Here is a 25,294-nt window from a genome sequence, read left to right as displayed (position 1 = left end):
CAGGGGGTGTAGGATAAGTATTTGATGAATGAATGAGTGGAGGAAGTAATGAAGCCCTTACCTGGGCTGGTAAAGGCCTCCCAGGACTGAGCTGGGAAGCCTGCCATGTAACTTTGAGGTAATGCCTACTGCCTAGAACTGCATGGGATTTTCCTCTTCCAAGCTGTTCTTCTTTCTCTGGTACCGCTTTTACTCTAAATAGTTCTGGAATTCTTCTTGAAGAAGTGACTCTTAAATTTCAGAGCACAAAAGAATGACCTGGGAAATCCCAGAGCCCAGCTTAGAGATAAAGAATTAGTAGGGCTGTCCTGGTCTAAGGGCATCTAGTTGTTCACAATCCATTCTGCCGCCAAGCATCTTATTAAAATATATAAATCCAATTAAGTCACTCCCTTGCTAAAAATCCATCACTGGTTTCCTGGTGATCTAGTGATAAAGTCCAAACCTCATGTCCCTTTAGCATCTTCATGACCTGGCCCCTGTCCACCTGCAGCATCAAGGCACCAGATTCTCTGTCGCCCTTGAGACTTCTGTACTGAGTTCTTTCTTCTGCTTGGAAGACTCCCTCTCTCTTTCTTTCCCCCGCCTCCCTCTTTCTACTCCTATTTTCACCTTCAAGTTGTCATTGCCACACTGACTTCTTTTTCTTCAGACCTTGGCCTAGAAGCCCTCACCTCCCAAAGGTTCTTTCTGATCCCAAACTGCAGAGGCCCTCTGCTGGTCACACATCCCTGGCCATCACCCCGAGTGGATGCAAGGTTTTATTATACGATCGTCTCTCTTGTGCTGTAAGCTTGTAGAGGGCAGAAACCATCGTAGACCTCAGAACCTAGCATGGTGCCTAGCACATAATAGATGTCAACTTGGTGACAGATGGCACTTATTTAGATGACCAGTTGTGTATGTGTGTATGTGTGCGTGTGTACACTGAGAACCTACACTGTGACACAGGACTAATCTTTCCCATCTTTTAAGGCCCAGTCTCCCTCTGTGTGGTCTCTTTGATCCCTTATGGCTTGGTGGTAATAATAATGGTAATAATTAAAGAGTACTGATAAATACTGATAACATACTAGGCGCGGCTTTGTGTGCTTGCTTTCCGAGTGTTAACTCATCGAGTCCTATTTCAACCCAATGGGATAGGCCTAGCATCTCGATTTTATAAATAAGAAAATTGAGGCATGGAGTGGTTTAAAGAAAGGAGCATAGGGCTGCCTAAAGAAAGGATCAGGCAGTTCTGGGTTTTAGTCCAACCTCCACTTTGCCAGCTATGCACGACCGTGGGTAAGTCACAAAGGTCTCTGAGCGTTCATTCTTCCCTGTATCTGTGAAATGTGGATTGTAACAATACCTGGTCTATGAGGATGTTGTGAGAATTCATGCAAAGTGCTTACAGTGCATGTTGAGAACTCCATACTCCAGGAGGTGTTATTATTATGTAATTAGTTGTTTCATCCTTGGAGCACGGTATAGACACTCAAAATTCGAGTTATTTTACTAAAAAGAACTGAAAGTTCCTAAAATAATTGCCACCAGGGTTTTAAAGTGGGGATGGCTTCTTTTTTGAGTTTTTGCCTCCTTGAATGTATTTAAACATTCTCTGAACACACAAGGACTTCCCTGGTGACTCAGATGGTAAACCATCTGCCTACAATGCGGGCGACCCAGGGTTTGATCCCTGGGTTGGGAAGATCCCCTGGAGAAGGAAATGGCAACCCACTCCAGTATTCTTGCCTGGAAAATCCCATGGATGGAGGAGCGTGGTAGGCTACAGTCCACGGGGTCGCAAAGAGTCGGACATGACTGAGCGACTTCATTTTCTGGACACACAGTTACTGAACTTTTTTTTGACACCAAGAAGTAGAGATAGGAAGCAGGAGGCTTCCTTAACAATCCGGTAGGCAGGGTGAGGCCTAGTGGAGATTTAGAAGGGTCTCTGACCTCAGGCTTGCCAGGTGGTGCCAGTGGTCAAGAATCTGCCTGTCAGTGCAGGATACATAAGATCCTTGGGTGGGGAAGATCCCATGGAGGAGGGCGTGGCAACCCACTCTAGTATTCTTGCCTGGAGAATCCCATGGGCAGAGGAGCCTGGCGGGCTACAGTCCACTGGGTCTCAAAGAGTCAGACTCTACTGAAGCGACTTAGCACACACTGTGTTCAGGAATTCCCTGGTGGTCCAGTGGGTAGGACACCGTGTTTCCGCTGCTGACCCCTGTTTGAGGAACAAAGATCCCAAAAGCTGCAAGTCAGAAAAAAAAAAAGAGCGGGAGGCTCTGTCCTATGTATAAGGCTGGAAACTGTCCTTACTGATGGTTAGACATTCATTCAGTTCGTTTTTACTGTGTGTTCCAGGCACTGTGCTGGGCTCTGGGGACAGCTACGGTCCCCATGACGGGGGAGCGGAACTACTGGGGCAAGGACATGACTACTACCTTGTTACTAAATTCCAGTTTTGAGGAGTGCTCCAGAGTGGAGAAGCTCAGTGCCCTGAGAGTTAGCAATGGGCTTGGCATCTGGTCCTGAGGTAAACAGGAGAGCAGGGAGGAGTGCTCCAGGTAAAGGGAAGGGACAGGGAGGCAGAGGTCGGTGGAGGAGTTTGAATGGCTGTCAGGGTAACAGGGAGTGTGGCCAGAGAGCCTGTAGCTTCAGGATGGGGGAAAGGGGGCTGAGAAATAATGCAGGTATCCCTGCTATCCCACAGCTCCTTCTTCTCCCTCCTCCAGTGAGTCCTGCTCTTCATTTGAGTACCCTCCTTTCTAGCACATAAGCTGCTCAAGACTCTCTCATCTTGGAAATGTTTCCCCAACTTGAAACAGGAGGGAAGGGGGCAGGGCACAACTTTTGAAAGAATGATGTCACCCCAGGACAAACCATAAACCGATTAGAATCAAATGGGTCCAAGATGGCAGACCTTGATCCTCAGTCAGCAAGCTAAATGACACACCCAGAGGTGCCATGACAGTTTCAAGGCACTGTAAAAGACCAAAAAGTGGGCAGTGGCCCAATTCCTGGAAATCTCCACCCCTTCCCCCAAATAGTTGGAATATTCCTCCCACTCATTAGCCCATGAAATTACCCAGCCCATAAAAATTAACCACGCCATCTTTCCGGGCCTCTGTACTCAGCCTCTGCGATGGCCCATACTCTTGTCTGCACAGTGTGTTTCTCTCTGAATAAATCCACTTCTTACCTATCACTTTCTCTCACTGAATTCTTTCTGAGATGAGACATCAAGAACCTGAGCTTCATTAGGTCCTGAAACCAGGTCTGTGATCTCAGTTGGAAGACTGTGGGATTTGGGCTCAGTTTAAGTTTCAGCACATGGGTTCAAGTCCCAGTCTGAGGTAAACGGTTTCAAACTGTCCTGCTCATTCAAGGTATAATACTCTCACAAGCACAGCTAAGCGTCTCTCTGTTCATTTATTCTCTCTTTTCTTTTCACAAATAAACCACATAAAACTTTAACCCTACAAAGAGAGAAAAACTTTAATTACCCAGAGGCAACTCTTATCAATATTTGAATCTATAGCTCTGGTTTTTTGTAAGAAACATATTGTTACAAAACCAGGATGCATGCTAAGTCACTTCAGTCGGGTCCAACTGTGTGTGACCCTATGATCTGCCACAATCCTCTGTCCATGGGATTCTCCAGGCAAGAATACTGGAGCAGGTTTCCATTTCCTTCTCCAGGGGGTCTTCCCAACCCAGGGATCAAACCTGTTTCTTTTATGTCTAATGCATTGCCTGGCTGTTCTTTACCACTTCCATCACCTGGAAACAATGTATATAAATTGCATTTTATAAGAACCTTATTATGCTGCAAACATTTTGCCACATTTGGGGGGAGCCTAGTGGGCTGCTGTCTATGGGGTCACACAGAGTCGGACACGACTGAAGTGACTTAGCAGCAGCAGCAGCAGCAACACTCTTAATGGCCGCCTGAGACTGTATTCCACCTAGCACACTTAACTAAAGGCTCACTGTCCATTCTTTCTCAATATTTAGTGAATACCTGTTGTGTGCCATGACTTTGCTTGGAAATTTAGGCTGGCTGCAGGATCTTGCTATAATTCTACTGTGAATGAATAATTGCTGAATATCCTTGGCTCTCAACATCTGTGTGAATCTGTAATTGTTAATTCAAGAAAAATTACCAGAAGTAGGATTTCTAGATTAAAGAGGAGCCACACTTAAAGGTCAAGTTACCCTCCAATTAGGTTTTACCAATTTACACTCACACCTACTTCCTATGTTGAACTTCCCAATAATGTCCATTACCTTCTCTACTTTCTCCATTCCTAAACCCTCTGCAGGCTGGTTTTTGTTCCCACTACTCTACTGAAGTTGTTTGGGGTGTTTAATACCTTGGGTCACCCTTCTTTTCTTCTTAAAAATATTTTTTTTTATTTATTTGACTGCACCGGGTCTTAGCTGTGGCATGTGGGATCTTATAGTTGTGGCAGGTGGGACCTAGTTCCCTGACCAGGGATCAAACCCTGGTCCCTGTATTGGGAGCACAGAGTCTTAGCCACTGGACCACCAGGGAAGTCCCACCCTCCTCTTCTGGAAATAGTCTCCTTCCTTACTACGATAAAGCAGATTCTACTAGCTTCAACTTTATTTTATCTATTTATATAGCTGGGAAACCAAAGTGCAAAGAGGTGTCAAGTCTGAAAACAGGACATAGCGGTGTTTAGTCTTCATATCCAAGCCTCCTGACCCTCACAGCCTTTCTTTTTGAACATGAGTTTTGCATCCCTGGTGATGCTTGCAAACTTTTCTAGTGTTGAAAGGGCCTTACAAGGAGAATTTTGTCTGGTTCTACTTTTTTTCTAGGAAGAAATTTCTATTGCATTATGTCTCTCCAGTGTCGCTAATCGGGCCTCATGGCCTTGACTTGAACTGAGTCCTAATGAGCACTCAGTCGTGAGGCGGTGCAGGGGAGCCTCTGATTGGGCGGGTTTCCATCACTCTGAGAGTTCAGGGACAGGAAGAAAGCAGCCCAGAGGACCTGGCCAGAGGATTCTTGCCAAGAAGCTCAGAACCGGGTCTTCGGGCCAAGCAAGGGTCTGTGGGGTCTTGGACAAATGTGATGTGGACTTTATGGGTGAGCTGGGTAAATTATTTTTTTGGACAATCCGCACCCTCAAGCGACATATAACATTTGATTTCTCATAAAGTTATTTTAAGGATTTATTAAGATCAACATATACGGTAGACACTCAATAACTGGTAGTTGTTCGAGTCTTTAACTTCGGTTTAAATTGCATTTTTTCTACGTTCGACTTCATTTGGGCCTTCCAACTACTCAACCCCACTCTGGATCCATATATGGATATTTAAAATCGCCATTCTATTGAGGCAGAAACCGAAGCTCAGAGACCGAACACTTGGCTTCGAGGTGGCCGCCAAGTGGGACTCTCCTGGAGCGCTCGGCTACTCCGCCAGCTCGGCACCCCCAGACCCCACAACTCTAAAGCCCGCCGCGGCAGCAGGCTCCCGCCCTCTCTTCTGCGCCGGGCCGCTCGGCGCCATCTTTGAGCTTGGCACGGGTGCCTCGCTTCCGTACTTCCCTCCCCACCCAGAGTAGCCGCGAAAGCCCCAGGCGTGCTCCCTCTGCGGTTGGAGAATCCAAAAACTGGCAATGATTGTCGCATCATAGGAAAAGAATAATTTATCTCTTCTTCTCGGGTGTCGGAGCGTCCACTCTGACAAACTGAAAAATGGCGCCGATAGCCTCATCGCCCCAGCCTTCCGCTCTGGAGGCGCGGGGGCGAAGGTCGCGGCGGACTGCGTCGGCGCGAGGCGGGGAGGTTGGGGGTGGGGTGGGGCTGGCGGAACGGTCTCCATGGCAACCAGCGCTCAGCCCTGGCAGCTCGGCCTGGCGGGAAGCGCGGGAGCTGAGGCGCTGGCGACAAGCGGGACTGCGAGCACCGAGGGCCCCGAGCGGCCCGGGCCGCTTCAGGACGAGACCCTGGGCGTGGCGTCCGTGCCCTCGCAATGGAGGGGCGTCCAGGGCATCCGCGGGGAGACGGTGAGGGCGCGGGCGCGCCTCGGGGTGACGCGGCGGGAGGGCGAGGGACGTCGCGTGGCAGCCGGGCCAGGTTATTTTTATATTGTAACCCACAGAAACTAACCCTTGGGGGTACTCACGTCTCAATTTCCCTGGTCTTTGAGTAGCAACCAAAAGGGTTTTTAAAGACTCTAAAGACTCCAGGTTTTGAAGGATTTTGTGTGAACTGCAGTTTTTAGGCATTTCAAACTTTTACTTAAAAAAAAAAAAAAAAAAAAGACCAAACTGCATCTTAAGGTCGAGATACGTTTTCTAGTACGGCGTTTAATCCAAAGCACACAAACGAGGTTGTCTGAAACGGGGGCAGGGCTCCTGAGGGGTCTGTCTGTGTGGACTTCGAGCACCGCTGTGTCCCTGGGGATTCCTCAGTCATCAGTGGGTGAGCTCCCTCCTGAGCTTATAGGAGGCGCTCGCCTGCAGGGGACAGAAGGTAAACAGTGCAGATAAGAAGTAAATACACAGTGTGTTAGAGGTGAATAGCTCCATGGGTGAAAGAAAAAGGGTGAGGGATTAGAAAGATTGGGTTGGGGAGAGAAAGGGTTGTTTGCAGTGGTTCCAAATAGGAAAAGGAGTACGTCAAGGCTGTATATTGTCACCCTGCTTATTTAACTTCTATGCGGAGTACATCATGAGAAACGCTGGACTGGAAGAAGCACAAGCTGGAATCAAGATTGCCGGGAGAAATATCAATAACCTCAGATATGCAGATGACACCACCCTTATGGCAGAAAGTGAAGAGGAACTAAAAAGCCTCTTGATGAAGGTGCAAGAGGAGAGTGAAAAAGTTGGCTTAAAACTCAACATTCAGAAAAGGGAGATCATGGCATCTGGTCCCATCACTTCTTGGGAAATAGATGGGGAAACAGTGGAAACAGTGACAGACTTTATTTTTTTGGGCTTCACAATCACTGCAGATGGTGACTGCAGCCATGAAATTAAAAGACGCTTACTCCTTGGAAGAAAAGTTATGACCAACATAAATAGCGTATTCAAAAGCAGAGACATCACTTTGGCAACAAAGGTCCATCTAGTCAAGGCTATGGTTTTTCCAGTGGTCATGTATGGATGTGAGAGTTGGACTGTGAAGAAAGCTGAGCACTGAAGAACTGATGGTTTTGAACTGTGGTGTTGGAGAAGACTCTTGTGAGTCCCTTGGATTGCAAGGAGATCCAACCAGTCCATTCTGAAGGAGATCAGCCCTGGGATTTCTTTGGAGGGAATGATGCTAAAGCTGAAACTCCAGTACTTTGGCCACCTCATGTGAAGAGTTGACTCATTGGAAAAGACTCTGATGCTGGGAGGGATTGGGGGCAGGAGGAGAAGGGGACGACAGAGGATGAGATGGCTGGATGGCATCACTGACTCAATGGACGTGAGTCTGAGTGAACTCTGGGAGTTGGTGATGGACAGGGAGCCCTGGCGTGCTTCGATTCATGGGGTCGCAAAGAGTCGGACACGACTGAGCGACTGAACTGAACTGAACCCTTATTGAGAGGGTGATGTTCCAGCAAAGACTTGGAGCAGTGAGAGTTAGTCAAGGTTATTTGAGGTGGAACAGCCCGGGGAGCACCAAGGTCCTGCGGTCGAAGCAAAGCTGGTGTGTGTGAGGAGGCAGGTGGGGCTGGAAAGGAATGAGCAGGCAAGGATGGTCACAGGTGAGGTCGGAGAGGGTAAGGAGAGGCAGATCGAGTATAGGGCTTGCAGATCATTTTAAGGATGTTAGCTTTCCCTCAGTGAAAATGAGCATTGGAAGGGGACTGCATTTTTCCCACAGAGGAAACTGAGGCTTTGCTTTCCACACCAATGAGAGGTCCTGCAGAAGATGATTTCCTCACCAACACCAGTACCGGTGAGATTTCCATGAAGTCGTACCCTCTCTCCTTTTTTAAAATTTTATGTTTGGCTGTACCACACAGCATGTGGGATCACAACTTGAGCCCCTTACAGTAGAAGCTCGGAGTCTTATTAAAACACTGAAACACCAGGGAATCCTTAAAGTCGTAACTCTTGATTAACTCTTCAGGATGAAATGGTTGGATGGCATCACTAACTCGATAGACATGAGTTTGAGCAAGCTCAGGGAGTTGGTGATGGACAGGGAAGCCTGGCATGCTGCACTCCATGGGGTGGCAAAGAGTCGGACCCGACTGAGTGACTAAACTGAACTTGAGGACAAGTTTCTTGCCTCAGGCCAGCAGTCTGCAGGTCTCAAGCCAGATTTGATCTGGCTTCGGAGCACTTCCCACTTCATCATACTGGATAGAAAAGATTGTAGTTAAAAAGCAAAGGCAGGACTTCCCCAGTGCCCTAGTGGTTAAGACTCCTTGCTTCCAATGCAGGGGGCACGGGTTTGACCCCTGGTCAGGGAAGTTCCACATGCTGTGTGGTATGGCAAAAAAAAAAAGCAAAGGCAGTGGGTATTTTAGTTATTTCTGTTCATCTTTATTGAAGGTAAATGTGTAATTCAGATTCACTGGCTTTTAAAAATACTTGAAATAGCTCTTATTTGCCAAAGATTCAGATTTTAAAAGAGTTCATATTGGGAACCACTGACTCCGTCAAACTTTTTACTTTTTTTTATTAAAACAAAGAATGAGATTGAGGCTTATTTCCTTGTACCTATAATTTGAACCAGTAGGGCTCCAAGAACTGATTCTAATACTTGAGGTATAAAAGTTTTCATCATAAGGGGTGCATTTGAATCAATCTCTGCTGTTTTATTGAAGTGTGTGTGTGAAAGTCACTCAGTCGTGTCTGACTCTTTGTGACCCCATGGACTATACAGTCCATGGAATCCCCCAGGCCAGAATACTGGAGTGGCTAGCCTTTCCCTTCTCCAGGGGATCTTCCCAACCCAGGGGTTGAACCCAGGTCTCCCACATTGCGGGCGGATTCTTTACCGGCTGAACCACAAGGGAAGCCCAAGAATACTGGAGTGGGTAGCCTATCCCTTCTCCAGGGATCTTCCTGACCCAAGAATTAAACTGGGGTCTCCTGCATTGGTAGCAGATTCTTTACCAACTGAGCTATCAGGGAAGTTTTATTGAAGGGGATTCTTAATTAAGTCTTAAGAGTATTGGGAGTTCCCTGGTGCTCCAGTGGTTAAGACTCTGCCTTTCCACTGCAGAGGATGCGGACTTGATCCCTGGTCAGGGAACTAAGATTCTGCAACCTGCCTGGCATGGCCAGAATAAAGATTCTAAGACTGTTGAAGGGGTCCAAAGAAAGAGTTAATTTTCCAGATTAACTTGTTTCTCTTTATAAAAGTTTCTGTGTCCAAAATTTATTTGATTATTTATTTTAAATATTTCTTAATTTGGATGTGCTGGGTCTTAGTTGTGGCACGCCAGATGTTGTTTAGTCACGACATGTGAACTCGAGCTGTGGCATGTGGAATCTAGTTCCCTGACCAGGGATTGAACCTGAGCACCCTGTACTGGGAGCTCAGAGGGAAGGACCACCAGGGAAGTCCTTGTATCCAAAATTTAGGAAAACATCTGGATAAGGAAAAATTGGAAATAAAAACCACCCCATCTCATTTTCCGGCAGTTTGTTTTATACCTGCTCCCTCTCTGTTTTGTCTGTGTTCCTCCATTTTTTTTTTTTTTTTAAAAAAACGAAATCACACTGTGCATGGTATTTTGTAGACCCACTTTTTCACTCATTTACTGTAACTTCATTTTATTTAACCAGTCCCTTTTGATGGATTGTTTCCAATTTTTCTCTTATCAGAACCCTGTGATGAGTGTTTTAGCTAAATTAAAAAATTTTTTTTATTTATGTTTTAATTGAAGGTTAATTGCTTTACAGAATTTTGTTGTTTCCTGTCAGATACCTTTAAGAATCAGCCATAGGTACACCCATGTCCCCTTCCTCCTGAACCTCCCTCCCTCCTGAACCTCCCTCGCCTCCCATCTCCCTCCCCATCCTACCCTTCTAGATTGTTATAGAGGCCCTTAGCTAAATTTTTATATGCAGCTTCTTTTTTTTTTTTTTGCAAGTTCTTTTGGAAAAGCCAAACGTGGTTCTTTGCTTGGCCCATGTAGTGATGCAGTACTGGAGTGCAATTTTATGTTCCAGTGATGGATTTTTGGTTGTCGTTGAAGTATTAGTGATCTTTGGCTTGATTTAACTTTTACTGCTTTATCTCTAAGAGGGACAGGGTCCTTGACTTTGGATTCAGACCTGGCTTTGAGTGCATGGGGACTCTTTGGGGACTTGGCCTTGGGCCAGTCAAGTAATCTGCAAAGTGGGTCTTGTTAGAATACTTATGTGGGATTAAATGAAACTGCTAATAAGAAAACAGTTTGAGACTGATGCCCAGTACTGTTCAGGTTTGGAGGGGCTCACGTCTAAGTGTTTGAGATGAAGGGCTCCTAATCGCTTCGATCCTGGTCTCTGCTTTTTCAAACTTGGCTGGCACTGGAATGCCCTGGGGAGTCTTGAAAAATATGAATATCTGGTCCCTACTTCCAGGGATTCTGGTTTAATTGGTATGTGGTGTGACCTGGGAATCTGGTTTTATAAAAGCTCCTCAGGTTATTGTCATATGTGGCAAAACTTGAGAGCCATTAATATAATCCACTCTCCTTTTCAACAGCGTTACCTTTCTGAAGCCTATTTGAATCCTGTCAGAATGTAGAGTGGGGGACTTCCCTAGTGGTCCAGTGATTAAGACTCTGTTCTACCAACACAGGGGGCACAGGTGCGATCTGTGGTCAGGGAACTAAGGCCCCAGATGCCGTAGGGTGAGAAAAAAAAGGATATAGGGTGCATTCTTTCCTTGTGGTAAGATGCATACACATTTTACCATATTAAAGTGTACAGTTCAGTGATGTTAAATACCTTCACAACATGCAGCCATCGCTACCATTTAGTTCTAGAACTTTATCAGCAGATGCATTCATTTTGGGGCATTCAGGTCTGTCTCTGGCCTGTGAGCTCCCAGAGGGCTGGGAGTGGGTCTTGTGTACTTTTGCATATCCCAGAGGCCTCCGGGAAATACTGAATGGGATCCTTTTCTGTGTCCTGTCATCCACAGCCTGATTCTGCCGGATTTCTCCCCTCCTGCTTTGAGTTAAGCTTGCCAGCCTGTCGGCTCCTCCCTCTCCCTGGCCCCGGGGCTGCTTCCTCCGTCTGGGTTCTGTACCAGATGACACCCCCTGCTGGATGTGTTTGTTTTTACCCTGAGGTTTGGCCTCTCACAGGTTTTCAGGAATTAGATTTGTGGTGCTCAACCTTTTGGAGTTTGCTAATAGTTTTGATACTAAACATTTTTTTTTTTTCAAGACACATGTGAAGACAACACCAGAGTAGCTGGCACTAATTATAAGTCAAAGGTGTTGAGGCATAACAGGGCCTCCCAGCTTCAGTGAAAATGTTGATCATTGCCGTCTTCATTGGTTGACTCTCAGCTCCAGGTCACCCTTTGAGTAACTGTTTGCCACCCTGCTATCCGGACTTCCCTCATAGCTCAGTTGGTAAAGAATCTGCCTGCAGTGCAGGAGACCTGGGTTCAATTCCTGGGTTGGGAAGATTCCCTGGAGACAGAAATGGCAATCCACTCCAGTATTCTGGCTTGGAGAATCCCATGGACAGAGGATCCTGGCATGGGGTCGCACAGTTGGACACAACTTAGCAACTAAACCACCACCACCCTGATATACTCGAGGCAAGGTCAAGTAGAAGGAGGTCATACCCTGAAGTACTTTGATATTGGTTCTGGGTTCAGTTACCCCCACACTCTTGGAGGTCTCATGTGAGTGAGACAGGAGAAACGTAAACGTTCATGTTGCATCACAAAATCCACTCGTTTTTTTTTGCTGTGCTGCGAGGCTTGCAGGGCCTTAGTTCCCTGACCAGGAATGGAACCCGGGCCCCCGCAGTGACGGCGCCAAGTCCTAACCACCGGACCACCAGGGAAGTCCCATCAGTTTTGTTTATTTATTAAACTTTGGCTGTGCTGGGCCTTGGTTGCTGCTCACGGGCTTCTCTAGTCGAGGCGAGCAGGGGCCACTCTCTCGTTGTGAAGCACAGCCTTGTCATTGTGGTGGCTTCTCTTGTGGAGCGTGGGTTCTGGGCTCATGGGCTTCAGTAGTTGCTGTGCATGAGTTCAGTTGTTGTGGTGGGCTTAATTGCCGGAGGCAGGTGGAATCTTCCCCGGCCAGGGATCGAACCGGTGCTCCCTGCACTGTATGGTGGATTCTTAACCACTAGACCACCAGGGAATTCCCATCAACATTGTATCCAAGATATTCCCATGGTACAGTTTCTGCTAGTTAACATCAGAATGTCTCATAGCGCATCACATTTTGTTGGTGTGCTGATAAAGAGGTGCTGAATTAGGTCAGGAACCATCTCAGCTCCCATCACGCCGAAGTATCATCAGGTGTGTGTACAGGACTCAGAAAGGGAAGGACATGGAAAGACTGGGAAGGGGGACTTCTGGGAGCCGTGTTCATACTGGCAGCATTTCTCAGCCCCTGGCGAGGAGCCCTGTCTCACCCTGTCCTCCCCAGCTGCCCCACTGTGGGGCCAGCCCCCTTTCTTTGGGCGCTCTTAACACTCGCCTGGTGCTCAGGCCCAAACGGGGAGAATGGGGGTCGGGGCCCTGTTGCTGTCCTGTAGGTGCAGGCGCCTGGCAAGCGGCCACACGAGGAGAGCCTCTCGTGGGTGACAGGAACCTCAGTCGTATAGGAGCCCTCGTTTGGTAAAGGTTGGCCGTGTCCTCCAGAAAGGGAGGAGGCTGTGTCTCCTTCCCTGATGTGACGTCTGTCCCTCTGCTCAGCTAAATGGGGGACAAGGAACTGGAGACGGGTGGCAGGGTGGAGAGAAGTGGCAGCTGGGGAGCAGGCTGCCTCCTGCCAAGCGCTCCCCGCAGACACGCATGCGTCCTTTGATCACGGGACACCTTGGAAGGTGCCCCGCTGGAGAGGGCTGCGGTCAATGGAGGGAGAGAGGGGTGTCCTGCTGCCCCAAGTGAGACCCAGGTCCTCAGATCAAGGCGGGGGTGGGGGGCGACGTGAGTGCTGTCTGCACCTTGAGGGCAGAGGTGATGGACTCTGGGCCCTGGGGTGTGGCCGCAGGAAGCATACAGATGGGATCTGAGTACCCACCCTGTGGCATTACCTGGGGGCTTGTTAGCAAAGACCCCATCCTAGACCAGTGAATCAGAAGCTCTGTTGATGGGGAGGAGGCAGCAGGTTGTCCCTTAGCCAGCCTCCTGGTGGTTGGACCCTGCTCAGGGAGCCCACCCATCTAGCGTGGTCTCTGAGGTCCTCTTCCACTGTGGAGTCAGGTGTGCAGCTCAGGTGTGTCGGGAGGGTGGAATGAGGGGCCGTGCGCTCCATGTTAGCTGGTGGTGGTCACTGCCCAGGCAGCGAGGGGCTCGGCCTCCAGCCACACAGCGCCCCAGACCTCTGTCCTCTCTCTATGTGGCTCTGTGTGTCCTCAATTTAGAACATGTCTCTTCAACCTCTACATTAACAGGTGTTAAAAGGGGTGTGTCTCACAACTGATGTGTATACTTAATACAGTTTCCTCCTGAAGAGCTGTTACTAAATAATTGGTATGTTTTATAATCAGTAGTCAAGGAGATCTGTTAATAGAAGGTGTATATATATATTTAATTTCTTTTTATCTGGCTGTGCTGGGTCTTTGTGGCATGTGAACTCTTCACCGAGGCATGTGGGACCTAGTTCCCTGACCAGGGATTGAACCCGGGGCCGCCTGCCTTGGGAGCATGGAGTCTTAGCCACTGGATCATCAGGAAGTCCCTAGGAGGTATATTTGTAATAAGAAAAGTGACTCTCTTCTACTCATGACCTTGAAGTTTTCCCACTGCCTGTTGACACCACGTGAGTGGGTTTCTCTGGCTGGACAGGGTTACTCCCTGTGGGTCATCCCCACCCACACCACACCAATTGGGTTCCTCCCAAGGAAGATGGGCTGGAGGAAGGGGACGGTCGTCAGGCAGACAGAGTGAGGAGTGGTCCTGTTGCCCAAGGATAAACAGCAGCTGCGGGTGGGTGAGTGCCTGGGCAGTGGTACTGTGAGGAGAGCTGGCTGGTGACTGCGTTTCAATCTCGTTCTCCAGAAAAGTTGCCAGACGGCCAGCATTGCCACGGCTGAAGCATCCGTGCAGGCCCGGAAGCATGTGGATGCTGAGGTGCAGACCGAGGCCCCCGAGCCGGTCAGCCTGCCATCTGTGCCTCGGTACAACGGCCCCCAGCTCGCGGCCTTTCTCCGGAAAGTGGAGGCCATGGTTACCCGAGAGCTGAACAAGAATTGGCAGAGCCATGCGTTTGACGGCTTCGAGGTGAACTGGGCCGAGCAGCAGCAAACGGTAGGGATGGGCTGGTATGGGCCTGGGATGCCTTGGGTTGTGGCTCTAGCTCATTTTAAGTCCTTCTTAACAGCGTGCATGCCAAGTCACTTCAGTTGTGTCTGACTCTTTGCGAACCTATAGATGGTCTCGCCAGGCCCCTCTGTCCATGGGATTCTCCAGGCAAGAGTACTGGAGTCAGTGGCCCTGCCCTCTTCCAGGGGATCTTCCCCACTCAGGGATCGAACCAGCATCTCCTGCATTGGCAGGCAGGTTCTTCACCAGTAATGCCACCTGGGAAGCCCCGGCCCACCAAATAATAGGAACACCAATAACAACCATAACAGCGTTCACCAAGCTCTTTTTTCCAGATATTAAGCTAAGAAGTCGCTGGGCTTCCCTGCTACCCTTGGTGGTGCCTTGTTACTTCCATTCACTGCTAGTAGGCAGTAGAGGCAGGGTTTGAGGCTGGACAGTCTGACTCTGGGTCTTATTTCCTTGATCACTCAGCTCTGGTTCCCCAGGCACGCTCTGTGCCAACTCGTTGATCCTTCTAGACAGCTAGTTCTTTCCTGATCTCCATCTTATATTTATTTTTTGTCCACGCTGAACAGCCTGTAGAATCTTAGTTCCCTGACCAGGAGTCTAACTCAGGGCCCTTGGCAGCGAAAGCGCAGGACTGCCAGGGAATTCCTACGATCTCTATTTTATAGATGAGATTCAGAGAGGCTAAGGGACTTGTCTGCAGTCACACAGCTGTAACTGGCTAAGCTGGAGTTTGAGTCCCAGTCTCTCTGGTTTCACTTTTGCGCTCTAGTGACTTCTGCATTGCCAAGCCTTTTCTGGTCTTGAGGCAGAGCTCAGAGCCCTGTAAACGCAAATGTCCAGTTGGAGTCACTGCTTTGAGATCAGGAAGCCTCTGAAGGAAGGCGGGCCCTTGACTTCTGCTCCACCCTGCTGTTGCCTGTGGACAGGCTGCTGACTGAGCAGTAAAGGCTTTTCTTATGCATTGTTTTCTTCCTCGAGAAATGGAGACGAGTAGTTCTGTATTCAGAGGTCATAGCCCTTCTCTCCCGCCCTTCCTCTTCTGTTTCTGGATATACAGCTGCCCTGTTCCCACCAAATCGTTGATAGGTTTGGGAGAGTGGATTTGTTTGAGAGAAATCCTCAAAATCCTTCTGAAAAACAGTTGCCAAGGCCACAGTAAGTATGGACTCGTCTTTATCTTTTTAAGTGGAGCACAAGAAGAAGGTCATGAATGTTAAAATCTGGGCTCACCTGCCCCCTTTACAGTTGCATTCAAAGAAGGAGAGCTGTTGGTTATTTATTTATTTTTTTTGTATGTGTCTGAGTCTTAGTCGCAGTGTGTGGGATCTAGTTCCCTGACCAGGGATCAAACCAGGACCCCCTGCATTGGGAGCGCGAAGTCTTAGCCACTGGACCACCAGGGAAGTCCCAAGGGCTTGTTCTTAATTGTTAAGGCTTTTCCACTTTTCTGTGCGCTGGTTTGGTCCACCTGTATATTACTCTCCTCCTTTAGAAAATACACATGGTGTGATGGTCCTCTTCGTAGGGCAGCAAAGGAGACGCAGACATAAAGGACAGACTTTTGGACACAGCGGGAGGAAAGAGGGTGGGATGATTTGGGAGAGTAACACTGAAACATTCACGTTACCATATGTAAAACAGACAGCCAGTGGGAACCCAGAGGCGCTCTGTGACAACCTGAAGGGGTGAGATGGGGAGGGAGGTTCAAGAGGGAGAGGACAGGGACTTCCCGGTGGTCCAGTGGCTAAGACTCCGTGCTCCCAATGCAGGGTGCCAGGTTCCATCCCCGATCAGGGAACTAGATGCCACATACCACAGCTAAGATCTAGTGTAGCTAAATAAATAAAAATAAATTAAAAAAAAAAGAGAAGGGGGACATATATATGCCTATGCCTGATTCATATTGGTACATGGCAGAAACCGTCACAATTTTGTAGTTATCCTCCGATTAAAAATAGATTTGCAAAACAGGAAAGATAAATACTCTCTTCTGATTACAAAAGCACTACACGTTCATTTTAACAAACGGTCATTGCAAAAATACGGAACATGCACTGCGAGTGGGAACGCTGGTTCAAAGGCCTTTCCCATTCGACACTGGCACACCGCGCTGCGGCTGCTACCTTTGCCATCAAGAGCGTCTTAGACCAAAGTGGAGACCACTGTACAGGCTGCGGCCTTCATGCTCAGCAGAGCTTTCCCTGTCAGTTCGTGTAGGGGAGGCCCCCAGACACCCCAGAACCTGTGTGACGTGCCACTGAGCAGACAGGCAGCCTTCCTGGGGTCCCCCTTGGTGGACATCCCAGCACAGCGTTGCTTCTAGAAGCATATCTTCCGGAAGCAGTGGCAGGCGGGGGGTTAGGCAGCACCCCCTGGGTGGCCGTGGGGCGTGTGGGCCTCTGGCGGCCCTGAAGCTGCTTTCCTTCTTGGGTGCTGGGCAGAGGAGTAGCCCTTTCCAGTTTTGCAGCTGTGTGGCAGAGCTGAAGCGAGGCTGTCTCTCTCACTTTGGTTTTCTTTTGCTTGGATTTCTTGATTCTTCCTCCCAGTGGAATCACTGCGTTGGCTGAGGCATCAGGCTCTTCTGTCTCTACTCCAGCTGTCAGGGTGTTGGCCTTGACATTTCCCTGCTGTCCTTGGCTGTCGTAGCCCCGGAAAGGCTGAGCCACTGCTCCCAGTGGAGTACTGCGCCTTCACAACTGGAAAATCAGTGACGACTTGGCCGAACACTTCGGAATGAGAGATGGGGACGAGGCCACCTGGGGGCACCCCTGGAACCTCTGACCCTTTGCCTTGTCCTGGCTGGCGCTTGTGTGCACGTGTGGCTCAGAGCGGGTGCACTGTGGCCGGTCTTGGGGTCTCTTCAGAAGCAAAGCCTGCTCTGTTGTTGTCAGGCTGCTACATAGACTTCACCTGCGTCCTTTTTATTCATTTATTACCATTTTTATTTTATTCATTTATTTGGCCATGTGGTATAGCTTGTGGGATCTCAGTTCCCCAACCAGGAATTGAACCTGGGCCCCCAGCAGTGGAAGCGTGGAGTCCTAAACACTGGAGCACCAAGGAATTCCCTATTATAATTTTTTTAAAAATGAAGTATAGTTAGGGATTTCCATGGTGGTCCACTGGTTAAGGCTCTGTGTTTCCACTGCAGGGGATGTGGGTTGGATCCCAGGTAGGGGAACTAAGATCCCACATGCCATTTGGTGTGGCCAAAAAAAAAAATCAAAGTATAGTTAATGTTATATAGCTTCAGATGTACAGCAAAGCGATTCAAGTTTTCTGTGTGTGTGTGTGTGTGTGTGTGTGTATAGTGAAAGTGTTAGTCGCTTAGTCATATCCGACTCTCTGTGACCCCATGGAGTGTAGCCTGCCAGGCTCCTCTGTCCATGGAATTCTCCAGGCAAGAATATTGGAGTGGGTAGCCATTCCCTTCTCCAGGGATCAAACCCAGGGTCTCCTGCCTTGTAGGCAGATTCTTTACCATATGAGCCACCAGGGAAGCCCATGTACATAAATATACTCAGTTTTATACATATATTCAGTTGTATATATATGTATAATATGTATATAAATATACATGCTTTTTGTTTTCAGATTCCTTTCCATTATAGACTCTTGTCCTTTTTAAACTGCTGTGTGATGTTTCCCCATACACTTGCATGGAGCCAGGTTTGTTGAGGGATGCTTTGCACGCAGGTGTATGCGTGCTGTGTGCTGTGTTGGGTCTTGGCAGACACCCACCAGTGAAGGCGCGGAGCAGCCCATCTTTCTGTCCCTCTGCCTTCTCATCTTTAGATTTTAAAGGGTACTGATCGTTGCAGTTATAAATGCTGTTATGATACATAATGCTTACAGTTTATTTTTTAATACAAACTTTTATTGAATTCATAAAATGTGAGTAAACACAGGCACAGATCACAAGTGTTCAGGCCCATAATTTTCACACAGCACAAACAGTCGTGGAACCAGAACCCTGAGAGTTTTTCTCATGCCCCCTCTGCCTCCTGGCCCCACTGCATGGCTTTGTTTTAAAAGGACAGATTTGTTGAGGACTTCCCTGGTGGTCCAGGGGTGAAGACACCATGCTTCCACTGCAGGGGGCACAGGTTCAACCCCCAGGTGGGAAACTAAGATCCGAGTGGCACAACCAAAAAATTAAAAGGAAAAAAACCCAACAAATTTATTGAGATGTAGTTTACAACCCATATAATTCACCCATATAAATCATTTAAAGTGTGAAGTGGGTTTTAATATGTTTCCAATAGGGGCTTCCCTGGTGGCTTAGACGGTAGAGTCCGCCTGCAATGTGGGAGACCTGGGTTCGATCCCTGGGATGGGAATATCCCTTGGAGGAGGGCATGGCAACCCACTCCAGTGTTCTTGCCTGGAGAACCCCTATGGACAGAGGAGCCTGGAGGGCTGCAATCCATGGGGTCACAAAGAGTCGGACATGACTAAGCGACAAAGCGCACAGCACAGAGAGATGTAAGCTTTGCCATAATCCATTTTAGGATATTTTCATCACTTCCCCCCAAAAAATTCATATCCACTAGCAGCCACTCCCCATTTCCCCCACAGCTCCTGGCAGCTGCTCACCCCCTTTCTGTCTGTAGATTTGTCTCTTCTGGACATCTCAACGTAATGGACTCATATAACATATGATTATATAACTGTGTCTGCTTAGCAGAGTGTTGTCAAGGGTCCTTGTGTCGTAGCATCTTTTGGGATGTCATTCCTTTCCACGGCTGAATCGTTGCCCGTGGTGGGGATATACTACACTTGTCCGTCAGTCGCTGGAGGTTTTGGCTATCGTCAATGATGCTGTGACCACTTGTGTACAAGTGCTCGTGTCGGCGTGCTTGTTTCAGTTCTCTTGGGATGTCCCTCGGAGTGGAATTGCCGGTCCATGTGGTAACTCAGCATTTTGCGGAACTGCTGGGCTGTTTCCCACGACGCCTGCACATTCTGCATTCTCACCAGAGGCGCACAGTGCAGCTTCTGACAGAGTTCGGATTTTTTCCATTGGATGGTTTCTCTATTTGGGGTTATGAGATCAAGAAGGATGAGACTTTGTGCAGGAGTTTTGGCCTGTGGTGCGGAGTAGCCCCTGGAAAGTGTACCAGACCCTCACCGTGGCCAGGAGTGCTGGCCTTCTTGTTAGCTGCTGCTGACAGCTGTGGGCTGAGCCACAGGGTGCCTGAGCTTTAAAAAAAAGTGTGTGTTGAGATATGAAGAGATGGCAAGAATACACAGAAGAACTGTACAAAAAAGATCTTCACGACCAAGATAATCATGATGGTGTGATCACTCACCTAGAGCCAAATATCCTGGAATGTGAAGTCAGGTGGGCCTTAGAAAGCATCACTACGAACAAAGCTAGTGGAGGTGATGGAATTCCAGTTGAGCTGTTTCACACCCTGAAAGATGATGCTGTGAAGGTGCTGCACTCAATATGCCAGCAAATTTGGAAAACTCAGCAGTGGCCACAGGACTGGAAAAGGTCAGTTTTCATTCCAAACCCAAAAGGCAATGCCAAAGAATGCTCAAACTACCACACAATTGCACTCATCTCACACGCTAGTAAAGTAATGCTCAAAATTCTCCAAGCCAGGCTTCAGGAATATGTGAACCGTGAGCTTCCAGATGTTCAAACTGGTTTTAGAAAAGGCAGAGGAACCAGAGATCAAATTGCCAACATCCTCTGGATCATGGAAAAAGCAAGAGAGTTCCAGAAAACATCTATTTCTACTTTATTGACTATGCCAAAGCCTTTGACTGTGTGGATCACAATAAACTGTGGAAAATTCTGAGAGAGATGGGAATACCAGACCACCTGATCTGCCTCTTGAGAAATCTGTATGCAGGTCAGGAAGCAACAGTTAGAACTGGACATGGAACAACAGACTGGTTCCAAATAGGAAAAGGAGTACGTCAAGGCTGTATATTGTCACCCTGCTTATTTAACTTACATGCAGAGTACATCATGAGAAACGCTGGACTGGAAAAAGCACAAGCTGGATTCAAGATTGCTGGGAGAAATATCAATAACCTCAGATATGCAGATGACACCACCCTTATGGCAGAAAGTGAAGAGGAACTAAAAAGCCTCTTGATGAAAGTGAAAGCGGAAAGTGAAAAAGTTGGCTTAAAACTCAACATTCAGAAAACTAAGATCATGGCATCCGGTCCCATCACTTCATGGGAAATAGATGGGGAAACAGTGGAAACAGTGTCAGACTTAAGTTTTTTGGGCTCCACAATCACTGCAGATGGTGACTGCAGCCATGAAATTGAAAGACGCTTACTCCTTGGAAGAAAAGTTATGACCAACCTAGATAGCATATTGAAAAGCACAGACATCACTTTGCCAACAAAGGTCCGTCTAGTCAAGGCTATGGTTTTTCCTGTGGTCATGTATGGATGTGAGAGTTGGACTGTGAAGAAAGCTGAGCACTGAATAATTGATGCTTTTGAACTGCGGTGTTGGAGAAGACTCTTGAGTCCCTTGGACTGCAAGGAGATCCAACCAGTTCATTCTGAAGGAGATCAGCCCTGGGATTTCTTTGGAAGGAATGATGCTAAAGCTGAAACTCCAGTACTTTGGCCACCTCATGCGAAGAGTTGACTCATTGGAAAAGACTCTGATGCTGGGAGGGATTGGGGGCAGGAGGAGAAGGGGACGACAGAGGATGAGGTGGCTGGATGGCATCACTGACTCGATGGACGTGAGTCTGGGTGAACTCCGGGAGTTGGTGATGGACGGGGAGGCCTGGCGTGCTTCGATTAATGGGGTCGCAAAGAGTCGGACATGACTGAGCGACTGGACTGAACTGACTGAGATGCACCTAACATGAAATGCACTCCCGTGACCATTTTTCACCTGTGCCGTTATGTGGCATCCAGGATACTCACATTGTTGGGCAGCCATCACCCCTGTGCCACTCCAGGAGCCAAGGCTTTGGAGATTTTGTGTGGAACAGACGTGAGTACAGGGTCCAGCTCTGACCTGGAGCCTGGTGTCCGTGTCAGTTCCCAAGGCTCTTCCTTCTGGAAGCATCCTGTTAGGGGGAATGATGGGATGCAGGCTCCACACTGTCCCCGGGCTGGGCAGTGGACTTGAATCCTTATCGGAATCGGGAGCCCCACACCTGTGTCTGCTTTTTGCTACCCTGCTGGGTGGCTTTGGGATTCGGAGTTGGGGATGGTTTGTCTCTTGCAGGTGACCTGCCTGCATACACTGAGCTACCCCCCAGCCCAAGGACAGGGTCTCCACGTGACTGGTGTCTCCTGGAACTCCACTGGCTCTGTGGTGGCCTGCGCCTATGGCCGGTGAGTGGCAGCAGGGGTGTGTGTGGGGCGATAGGAGGCCCTGAGACCCTCATCTGAACCCGTCTCCCCATCTGCAGAGAGAGTGGTGGGCCCAGAGCTTGCCCTTTCTGGGAATCTTCCTTCTCAAGGCTGCCCGAGCCTTGGGTTGGCAGGAAAAGTCAAGGAAGGTTCTCCCAGTGCCCACTATCAGCAGCGGGCTGTGAGCCCTGGGCCTGCCTCGTCTCTCCCAGCCTGCGTCAGACATGCCCAGCTTCCTCCCCCTGCCACATGTGGCCCTGTGCCTGGTTCCTGGAAACCCTTTTCTGGGGAAAGTCATGACCTTGGGGTGCCATATAGGCGCCTCTGGCACTTGGGTACCCAGCACAGTGTCTATGTGTGATGGGACAGAGACTCATCTGTGTTGGGGTGAAGTGGGTCAGGCAGTAGGAGCAAGGTGGGCTGGGGTGGTGCGGGTTGGGATGGAGCCCAGGCCATGGGCTGAGCTAGTACGGGTGTGTCCCCGCAGGCTGGATGACGGGGACTGGAGCACGCTGAGGTCCTTCGTGTGTGCCTGGAACTTGGACCGGCGAGGCCTGAGCCCCCAGCAGCCGTCGGCGGTGGTGGAGGTGCCCAGCGCTGCCATGTGCCTGGCCTTCCACCCCACGCGGCCGTCCCTCGTGGCAGGTGAGCCTTCCAGCCTGTGTCTCTGCTCTGCATCCCGCAGCAGGCGGCCGAGGCCCTGCATTTGGCCCTCAGCCCCTGGTCATGGCCAGAAGCAGGGACCGCGGGGTGTCCTGAGCCCTGGGCTCGGGTCGGGGCACTGGGCATGGAGGAGGAGGCAGGTCCTCAGCTGAGTCTTGGGCGGTGCGGGCCACACGGAGGTACAGCCTGGTCAGGACGTGAGGCTGGGCAAAGCAGGCAGTCTCGGGGCGCTGACCATAGTGATGTGCACGCTGGGAAAGGGGGCAGGTGAAGCTGGAGGAACGGCGGGTGCGGGCAGGGTAGAGCAGCCTGGTGGTGGGGGAGCTTCCCGGGGTGGGCACCGCTGGATAGAGCGGGCAGCCTGGGGACCAGGACTCTTTTTGAGGAAGCAGCCCCACATCCTAGCGCAGTGGGCAGGAGGGGGTGGGTGCCCATCCCCAAAGCGGGGCTGTTGGCTGTGGGCGGCTCCCCACACCCGCTTGGCCTCCAGGTGGACTGTACAGTGGCGAGGTGCTGGTGTGGGACATGAGCCGCCCCGAGGACCCACTGGTCTGGCGCACGGGCCTGACGGACGACACCCACACGGACCCCGTGTACCAGGTCAGGGCAGCGGCCTGCCGGGCGGGGCAGGAGGTAACCTCCTCCGGAGCCGGGCCTTGCCGTCTGGGCGTCTGCTCCACAGCGCGGAGCAGGGGAGGGGGTGCCCACTGGCCACCATCCAGGAGGAAGGTCACCAGGGAGTCAGCGCTTGGCCAGCTGTCTCTGGCATTCTTGGAGCTCCTGGGTCCGGAGTCACACTCACCCCCAGAGGGAGCCCCCTGGGCCGCTGGCTGCCTCCATGGAGCCCCGGCCGTCTCCATGGAGCCCCTGTTGTCCTGGTTTTCTGCCGGGACTTGGGTGCACCTCGGAACCCTCTGGGTCTGCCCCCTGGTGGGTCAGGTGGCTCCCAAGCCTCTGCAAGAAGTTTCCCTTTTTTTTTTTTCTTCCTGGAAGAGAAGGGGAAGGTCGTGTGGAGGCTGACAGCTGGCCTTGCCGGGAGGTGGGGCAGGTATCCTCTCGTGACCTGGCTCCTCTCCCGGTCGCCCAGGTGGTCTGGCTCCCAGAGCCCCGGCACAACCACCGCTTCCAGGTGCTGAGCGTGGCCGCTGACGGGAAGGTGCTGCTCTGGCAGGGGGTCGGGGCCGGCCGGCTGCAGCTGAGCGCAGGCTTCGCCCTGGCCGTGCAGCAGCTCCCCAGGAACACCAAGCTGAAGAAGGTACAAGGGGTGAGGCTGCCAGCCCGTACATAGGCCCACAGGGCAGCGCTGGGCCGTGGGACCCCCGAGCCAGTGCGCCTTGGGGGCGGGCGGGTTGGTGGGAGTCCCCGAGGGCCACAGTGGTCATGCACGTGCCCCGGGCTCCTTGGGGACACCGAGCAGACTCCTCCCCGCTCTTCCCTGCTGTTGTTTTCCTCCGCAGCCTTCCCGTGGGGAGACTGAGGTGGGCACCACAGCGGTGGCTTTCTCCAGCTTTGACCCCAGCCTTTTCGTGCTGGGCACAGAAGGCGGCTTCCTGCTCAAGTGCTCCCTGACGGCAGAGGAGGCCGCTGTCACACGGATGCCCAGCTCTGTGCCCCTGCGGGCCCCAGCGCAGTTCACCTTCGCCCCCCACGGCGGCCCCATCTACTCTGTGAGCTGCTCCCCCTTCCACAGGTAGGGAGGGCCCACAGGGCCTCTGGCACAGGGAGGGCGGGGGAGTCCCACTAGGACTCAGAACTGCCTGAAGAACCTGCAGTCTGCCCTGGGCCTTCCCCACTGAGCTCCAGTACCCAGAGCTCCTGTGGTTGGCTCCAGGGAATCGGCTCCTTATTTTCGGGAGCCCACCAGCCCACTAGGAGTCCGGCGGAAAGGCCCCAGCCACACCTGGACCCCCAGCGCTCACCCCTCGCCTGCCCTGTGTCCCATCTAGGAATCTCTTCCTGAGTGCAGGGACAGACGGCCACGTCCACCTGTACTCCATGCTGCAGGCCCAGCCCCTGACCTCACTGCAGCTCTCCCACAAGTACCTGTTTGCTGTGCGCTGGTCCCCGGTGCGCCCCCTGGTGTTTGCGGCTGCTTCTGGGGAAGGTAAGGCACCGGCCCCAGGCTTGGATCCACTGAAGGGACATGAGCCCAGCGCGTCCCTGCAGCTGTGGGCTGGGGAGGCTGTGGGCAAGGGTGCCTTCCCTCACGTGGGACGGAGAGCTGCACTGAGTCACAGCCTTCTCACGTATTTGGGAACCGAAGAGGCTCAGAGGCTGCGGCTCTGGTTCTGTCTCACCCCACGACTCTCCCTGAAGGTGATGTGCAGCTGTTTGATCTCCAGAAAAGCTCGCAGAAGCCCACAGTTTCAGTCAAGCAAACCGAGGATGAAAGCCCTGTCTACTGTCTTGAATTCAACTGCCAGCAGACTCACCTCCTGGCTGCTGGTGATGCCAAGGGCACGGTAAAGGTGTGGCAGCTGAGCAGCGAGTTCACTGAACAGGGAGCCCGGGAGACAGAGCTCCTGGACCAGCTGGCCTCGGAGGTGGCAGCTGAGGCCAGCTGAGGTGGGGACGCTACCTCTACGCTGTGTGTTTCTGACGGAAGCTGAATGAAGACGTGACAAGCTTTTGGGGGAGTCAAGTCATTTATTTGTCTTTTACATGAAAACTGAGGGAGGGCGAACAAGAGGGGAACTAGCTGGCTGCTCAGATTTTTCTGTAGTCGGAATGGGGCAGCCGGCCTTGAGACAAGAATTGGGTCCCCACAGCAACATGGCAATGGCGACTGGACCTAAAGCCGGTTACTGAAGCACCGTTTTCTACTAAATCTTAAACCAAGC

The 25,294-nt window shown here is 50.5% G+C and overlaps 1 protein-coding gene across 2 annotated transcripts; it reads left to right on the top strand.

The window, feature by feature from the left end:
• The first annotated feature begins 5,822 nt into the window (after positions 1 to 5,822).
• Positions 5,823 to 25,083, top strand: DYNC2I2 (dynein 2 intermediate chain 2). 2 transcript variants are annotated; one of them, XM_055541317.1, is made up of 9 exons: positions 5,823 to 6,034; positions 14,169 to 14,417; positions 21,664 to 21,773; positions 22,279 to 22,436; positions 22,945 to 23,054; positions 23,542 to 23,709; positions 23,912 to 24,144; positions 24,401 to 24,558; positions 24,771 to 25,083. In XM_055541317.1, the coding sequence occupies exons 1-9, from the start codon at positions 5,849 to 5,851 to the stop codon at positions 25,016 to 25,018; spliced, it is 1,620 nt and encodes a 539-aa protein (XP_055397292.1). In that variant the 5' UTR covers positions 5,823 to 5,848; the 3' UTR covers positions 25,019 to 25,083. The 2 variants fall into 2 exon arrangements, with proteins under 2 accessions (XP_055397292.1, XP_055397293.1); XM_055541318.1 differs by having other exon boundaries at positions 23,912 to 24,121; positions 24,771 to 24,904.
• Positions 25,084 to 25,294: the final 211 nt, after the last annotated feature.

Source organism: Bubalus kerabau, chromosome 11 (genome assembly GCF_029407905.1).
Source record: "Bubalus kerabau isolate K-KA32 ecotype Philippines breed swamp buffalo chromosome 11, PCC_UOA_SB_1v2, whole genome shotgun sequence".
NCBI classification, from domain to species: domain Eukaryota; kingdom Metazoa; phylum Chordata; class Mammalia; order Artiodactyla; family Bovidae; genus Bubalus; species Bubalus kerabau.
This window is presented reverse-complemented; position numbering and strand designations above follow the sequence as displayed.

Excerpts from the sequence above, each read along its gene's own strand:
- DYNC2I2 (XM_055541317.1), top strand. The coding sequence starts at position 5,849 with ATGGCAACCAGCGCTCAGCCCTGGCAGCTCGGCCTGGCGGGAAGCGCG. Across the intron at positions 22,437-22,944 it reads GCGGCCGTCCCTCGTGGCAG|GTGGACTGTACAGTGGCGAG; the intron begins GTGAGCCTTCCA and ends CTTGGCCTCCAG. Across the intron at positions 23,055-23,541 it reads ACACGGACCCCGTGTACCAG|GTGGTCTGGCTCCCAGAGCC; the intron begins GTCAGGGCAGCG and ends CCGGTCGCCCAG.